The sequence below is a fragment of the Rhinolophus sinicus genome, chromosome 16, assembly GCF_057876585.1.
Source record: "Rhinolophus sinicus isolate RSI-liver-muscle chromosome 16, RSI-T2T, whole genome shotgun sequence".
Lineage (NCBI taxonomy): Eukaryota > Metazoa > Chordata > Mammalia > Chiroptera > Rhinolophidae > Rhinolophus > Rhinolophus sinicus.
The window spans coordinates 88882655-88889695 of record NC_142516.1 but is presented as its reverse complement, the minus strand read 5'-3'; the positions used below and the strand labels follow the sequence as shown (position 1 = coordinate 88889695).

General features: G+C 48.3%; 1 protein-coding gene across 1 annotated transcript; it reads right to left on the bottom strand.

Annotated features, from left to right (window-relative positions):
- Nucleotides 1–3320: 3320 nt before the first annotated feature.
- LOC141571256 (gap junction alpha-3 protein-like) lies at nt 3321–4153 on the bottom strand. The gene is given in 2 exon segments (XM_074331509.2): nt 3321–3433; nt 3436–4153. Coding segments are annotated over 2 exon segments (831 nt in total).
- Nucleotides 4154–7041: the final 2888 nt, after the last annotated feature.

Here is a 7041-nt window from a genome sequence, read left to right as displayed (position 1 = left end):
TTTTGAGTAACTGCTTGTGTGGCAACAGGTAATGGACACACTGCCCGTATGCCTCAAGCAATCCACACAGAACCAGACACACCCACAGCGAGGGCCCAGAAGAAACACTGCAGGTAGTGCATTGTGTCGGGAAGTGGTCTACACTGGAATTGTGGCATTCCTTCTTTTGCCCTCTCCCTATTCTGTATCTGCAGAGAACACACAGAGTCAGAATTTAGATGAGAAGACAACCATATTCGTTCATTAATTTATTCAGTAAACACTAGCTGAGAATCTGATGTGTGCCCAGACACATTTCCCTTTGAACTACAAATAAAAATAGCTGTATTGAGTCTGGGCTGGGGTCAGGGGTATGAATTTTCTTACAGCTTCCATTTCCTGCTTTATTGACCAGCCAAACTGTCCCTAGACGGATATTCAGGCTGCCTTTTTGTCCGTAAGCAGATATTCTAGGCTGAGCAGTACCTCAGAGGGAGCAGCCATTGGCATCTGTCACTACTACCTGGACAGAGGGTCCCCCTTGCTGTCACCACAAGGGGCTCTGTTAATAGCCCTCAAGCCCCAGGGATGAGCGTGTGATGGAAGAATGCATGACCTGCCCGAGGCCACCGGGAGCTGAGGTGGAGCTGGTCACTGTCAGAGTGAGGGCCCGGGGCCCCAGGTTGCCTTTGTGGGGTACTTCCCCATCCGTCTCCTCTGTGTGACCTGAAGGCTACCTGGGCACTGTGTGGGCCCCACAGAGGAGCAGGGCCTGGCTGCACCCCACCCTCCCTTTTAAAAGTTGTGCTTCCAGTAACATTTCATTTATGCCACACCATCTGTTCACTGGATTGGGTGAGCTAGTTCAGTCCCTTCCGAGCTGTCACCTGTCCTAACGTCACACCTGCATTGGCATCACACTGCGCATGAGTGGGCAGGAAGGACTGGCCCGAGCACACGGCTGTAAGGCAGGGCATGAAAAGTGCTTCTCCGTCCAAACTACCGACTCCTCAGTGCTGGGCTGACTACCGCCCCCCATGACGTCACATCCTAGTCCCTGGCACTTGAGAAGGAGACCTGATATGGCCACAGGGACTTAGAAGAAGTGACTAAGTTGAGGATGGTGGGATGGGGAGGTGATCCTGGGTGACCGGTGTGCCCTAAATGTAACCACCTGTGCCCTTGTAAGAGGGACAGAGGGACATTTGACAGTCGCACAGGGGAGGTGATGTGACCACAGAAGTGGACGTTGACTGCAGTGATGTGGCCAGGAGCAGGGAAGGCCACCGCCTCCAGAAGTGGTAGAGGAGGGGGTCCTCTCGGGGGCCGGGAAGGAATCAGCCTTGCCAACAGCTGGACTTCAGCCCAGTGACCCTGACCGCAGCCACCTGCCCCCACAACTGGCTGAGGAGAGATCATGTTGCTTTAGGCCACTGAATCTGTGGTGATTTGTTACAGCAGCACCAAGGAGCTAAGACCCTCCCTGTGGGTAGTGTCACCTACACAGGGATCGTCCCCCAGGCACAGAGGTGAGGTGGGATCCCAGTCCCCACCAGGCCCACCAGCAGATCTTGTGGCAGCTAGTCCAAACGGGGTGAAATTCAAGTGCCATCTTCCTTTTTACTTCTCTGCCTTTTCACCCCTTGTGGAGAACCTTTACTGACCCCTCTGCTTCCTCAGCTTAGTCTCAGACCGGATCTCAACTGTAATACATGTTCATTAAATGTAGGATGATCAAGTAAATCAAACTGAACATTCAGTACTTTGTGTTAAGTTTCAGTTTTGTATCCAGCGAGCATATACATGTTTGTACTTATGCATATATATGCACACACACATATTTCCTTTTCAAGCAACTTTGCTGGCTTGTAAGTAACACGATAAAATAAATGTATTTTAAGTCGCAGTTAATAAATTTTGAAAACTGTCTCCACTGTGTCTCCACTAACACAGTTGAGATACAAACAGTCATCTCACGGATCCGTTTCCTGGTGTCTTTTGGGGTCAATCCTTCCTTAACCTGACCCCAGACCTCCCGCACCTGTGTTCTGTTAGGTTACCTCTTTTTTTTTAAAGATTTTATTGGGGGAAGGGGAACAGGACTTTATTGGGGAACAATGGTCAAATTGTTGTCCTTTCAGTCTTAGTTGTGGAGGGTTCTGTTCAGCTTCAAGTTGTTGTTCTTTCAGTCTTAGTTGTGGAGGTCGCAGCTCAGCTCCAGGTCCAGTTGCCATTGCTAGTTGCAGGGGGCACAGCCCACCATCCCTTGCGGGAGTCGAACCGGCAACCTTGTGGTTGAGAGGACACGCCCCAACCAACTGAGCCATCCGGGAGCTCAGCGGCAGCTCAGCTCAAGGTGCCGTGTTCAATTTCAGTTGCAGGAGGCGCTGCCCACCATCCCTTGCGGGAGTCGAGGAATTGAACTGGCAACCTTGTGGTTGAGAGCCCGCGCTCCAACCAACAACTGAGCCATCCGGGAGGCAGCTCAGCTCAAGGTGCCGTGTTCAATCTTAGTTGCAGGGGGCAGAGCCCACCATCCCTTGCGGGACTCGAGGAATTGAACTGGCAACCTTGTGGTTGAGAGCCCACTGGCCCATGTGGGAATCGAACTGGCAGCCTTTGGAGTTAGAGCATGAAGCTCCAAGCGCCTGAGCCACCGGGCCGGCCCTAGGTTACCTCTTAGAATACTGGAAAGGTAATAAGTTCGTCAGCTTTAGGAGAGTCTGACATATTAGGGCATCTGGCAAAACAGGTTTAACTCTGTGTGAACTGTGTAATTAATTTTACTCTTGTAGTTAAAACACTTAAGAGCATTTGATTGTGGACGATATTGGAATATACACAAGAAATTTAAAGTTCTTGTAATTTTGATGCAGTAGATTTTTTAAGGAGTTGTTACATATTGCAAAAGAAGAAACTGAAAAGAAAAACCTTCGGAAAAAGGATTTTATTCAGTTATACTAAAGAATTAAAGAAAGTTATATGTCGGGTGGGGAAGCCTAAACAAAAAGACACCTAATCTCATTAGAGTAATTTTTTTAAAGGATGTTTGAATTATGTTCGTAGTTCTTATTTTAGGTGTTCTTGTATGTGAAATCTACGATCTAGCCACTTACTAGTGACTAGATCAGGGAAAATCAGGGGATATGAGAATATTCTGGCTTGTTTCGTTTCTCTTTTTGTCCCCTTTTCTTTTCTTTTTAAACTTACAGTGCCTTTTTTGGTCAATTTCGTGAAAAAAAGAGTAACTCAGTAAAATAAAGTTTAAACAGAAGAAAGTGACTGGTTGTATCAGAAACGATTTAGAATTTAAAAAAGGGACTTGGGCTCTGTGAATGTAGTCACGTGTGACCTTTTTTCACAGAGTGTGCAGATCTGACTGGATGATGGTACCGGTAGCTGGAGCCCACTGATTGGAGGGGTGGGCTCACACCGTCAGCTTTTGTGGCCCCATCCTGGATTTAGGGGGGTCTGGGCTAACAGGATAGGTTATGCCCTGTTCAAGCTTCGTACAGCCGAGGTGGTAGAGCTCCAGCACGTTGAGAAGGAGGGACAGGCCGGCCACGGCCAGCATGAAGATGATGAAGATGGTCTTCTCCGTGGGCCTGGAGATGAAGCAGTCCACGGTGTTGGGGCAGGGCGACCGGTCACAGTGGTAGAGTGGCTTCAGCTGAAAGCCATACAGGTAGTACTGACCGACGATGAAGCCCACCTCAAACAGCATCTTAAGGATGATGCTGAAGACGTAGGTCCCGAGCAAGGCCCCGGAAATGCGGACCTTGCCCCGGTCGTCTTGCACCAGGGGCCTGTCCTGGCCGTGGTCACTGTCTCCCTTCAGCTGCTCTTCCCTCTCTTTCTTCTTCTGTTCCCTGCGCACGATATGCAGCACGTGCCCCAGGTAGATGAGGGTGGGCGTGGACACGAAGATTATCTGGAGCACCCAGAAGCGGGTGTGGGAGATGGGGAAGGCCTTGTCATAGCAGACGTTCTGGCAGCCCGGCTGCTGCGTGTTGCAGGTGAAGTCTGACTGCTCGTCTCCCCACACGTCCTCCGCACCAGCCCCCAGCACCAAGATTCTGAAGATGAATAGGACTGTCAGCCAGACCTTGCCGATGACCGTGGAGTGCTCCTGTGCGGCATCCAATAGTTTCTCCAATCGGCTCCAGTCTCCCATTGCTCAGACTGCCAGCCTGTAAGAGATCACACTTGTTAATACAGGTGAGATAGGTGAGGTGTAGTGGAACAGCCCAAAGGGGCTGGTGTCCTTGTGCTTGGGGGTTAAAAGAGTGTCATTGGGTTGCTGTTGTCCCACTTCCCACATGAACTGTGTTGCACAATTACCCGTGGGCATGCGTGTCCATGTGTCTTCATGACACTGCTGCATGTGTGCACATGTACACGTGTGGGTGTGCATGTGTATATGTGTGCTTGTATATGTGTGCCCAGGAACAACTATGTGCATACTCACATACATGCGTGTAAATGCACTCCTGTGTATTAGGAAATGTGTGTGCATGTCCATGTCCATGTGTGTATAGCTGAGCATGTGTGCATGTACATTTCTGGCTGCTTGCCTATACATGTGTGTATGAATATATATGTGTGCCTGTAGGTTTTTGATATGTATATGTCTCGCTGTTTACATGTGCATGTGCACATGGGCAAGCCTACATGTGTTTTTTTACACATGTGTTTTGCACATGTATGCAGGTGTACATGCTTCTGTGTATACATGTGTGGATGTACTTACTTGAATGCACATGCGCCACGTACTTTTGTTTTGTGTAAATGTGTGTGCACATGCATACATTATGTACTTGCATACATGCACTTACACAGGTACCGTATGTGTGTATGTGTGTGTACAAATTCATGTGCATCTGAATATGTGCACATGAACATGCGAGTGCATGTTGTAAAGGGTGCATGTACATGTGTTTGTGTGCATGTGGTCCTGTACATATATTCCCTTATGCATTATACATACATGTGTACATGAGTCGGTGTATATGTATGCATACATATATGCACAGGTTCATGTGTACGTATACATGTATCCATACATGTGCACCTACATGTGAACGCACATTTGTGTATGTTTGTACATGTATCTGTCTGTACGCGTATATATGTATATGTGTATACATGTGTATGTGTATGTGTGTACATGTGTATCTGTACATGCATGTGCACATGTATATATGTGTGCATACATGTGTTTATTTGTACACGTGCGCATGTGTATGTGTGTACATGTGTATGTTTGTCATGATTGTGTGTGCATGTGTGTACATGTATATGTGGTATGTGTATATGTGTATATGTGTGGGTACATCTGTATTTGTGTGCATGTTTATTGTGTATGCCTGTACATGTATGTGTATGTGTGTACATGTATCTCAGTGTATGTGTATATGTATACATGTGTACACATATTTGTGTGTACATGCATAAATGTACATGTACATATATGCATTGCATGTACCTGTCTATGTGTGTCTGTACTTGTCTCCCACTACCATGTCCCACACAAAATTAAGCCAAGGTCTACCCATGGGTATGGCAGTGAGTGAGATTCATTACCCTACACAATGTGACAAATGAGACCAGCACAGGTCACTCAATTCACTTCAAAGATGAGGAAACGAGACCAAGAAAGAGAGTTGACCTGCCTAAGGGACACGGACCTCTCCCAGCCTCCAAAGGCCGCCCTGCTCTCTTCCAGGCACGGTCTCTCCAGGAGATCTGGGGCTGCGTGTGCAGTGCGCCAGGCCCCATTCTCATCCTTCCTGTTCATGTGAGATTAGAGCAGCTTTCTCCCCAGTTGCTGCCATGCCCATGCCACCGTCACTCCTCTGCATTTTAACCTGTTACCTCCTCCATCACGGACTTTCTCTTCACTTGGCACATGTGACATAAATGTTTCACTCTCCACACGTCCGCCGGTAGGAGCCCAAGTCTCCACCTGTAAGGTGGGGACGATGGTCATCCTCAGTGGACTGCCTCTCAGATGGAGGGAGGTAAGACCCGTGCGCTGTAGGAGCCTGACTCAGAGAAACTATGCTATCCGGCAGCACATGACCTAATTCCTGGAACCGTCAGTTTGCCCTTAGAAGGTCACGTCTCTGATAAGTAAAGCCCCTTCCTCATTCCGCTCTCTCCTTCCTCATTCACTCCCCGCCCAGTTTACCCTAACCCATATAATCTTGTAGCTGCAATAAAAAATTTGAGGCTTGATCAGAACTTTGTCTTGCCTCCATTTCTTCGCGCCTCCTATTTTCTCTTTTCAGGGTGTCTCCCTTCGGTCCCTGTTGAATGCCCCGCTGGTCGGGGCATTTCTGACGCCCAACGTGGGGCCCGAAGATCCCAGACCACTTGAAAAACTGTCTGCCTTAAGTCCGGCCGGACGCGTTGCTGAGTCTCCGCGTGATTTTACCGCGCGAGCCTGACTCGTTTCCTGATCTCCGCGGATAAAAGCCGATCCGTGAGCCTGATCTGATAGAGGTAAGCAGACAGACGAAAATAGATGTTTTGGGATGAATTTAGATGTAATATTACCCCTCGGTCGAATGAATGTGTGAATGAGTGATAGTTCCACGACTTCTCGTCACGGAGCTTGCTTGGGCCCTAATCTGAGGTTCCGGTTCTGTCATACGGCATAACAGCGACAAGCGCCTTAGCTAAGACAGATTTAGTCCCGCGAGGGTCACGGCCAGATGGGCATCTGATTGTTTCGCTTGTTGATTGAAGGGCCGAGAAGGGGACCATGGGTCAGACATTAAGTTCTCATGAACTGTTCATTTCTGGGTTAAAGAGTTCCCTCAAGGTGCGTGGAATTAAGGCTAGAAAAAAGGATCTCCGTGAATTTTTCGAGTTTCTGACAGATATTTGTCCCTGGTTCCCCCAAGAAGGAACGATTGATATTAGAATTTGGAAGCGCGTCGGCGATGCGTTCCAAGATTTTTATAAAGCCTTTGGGCCTGAAAAGGTCCCCGTTTCTACTTTTACTTACTGGAATCTCATAAATGACGTCCTCAGGGTTCACTCCCATGACCCGGATGT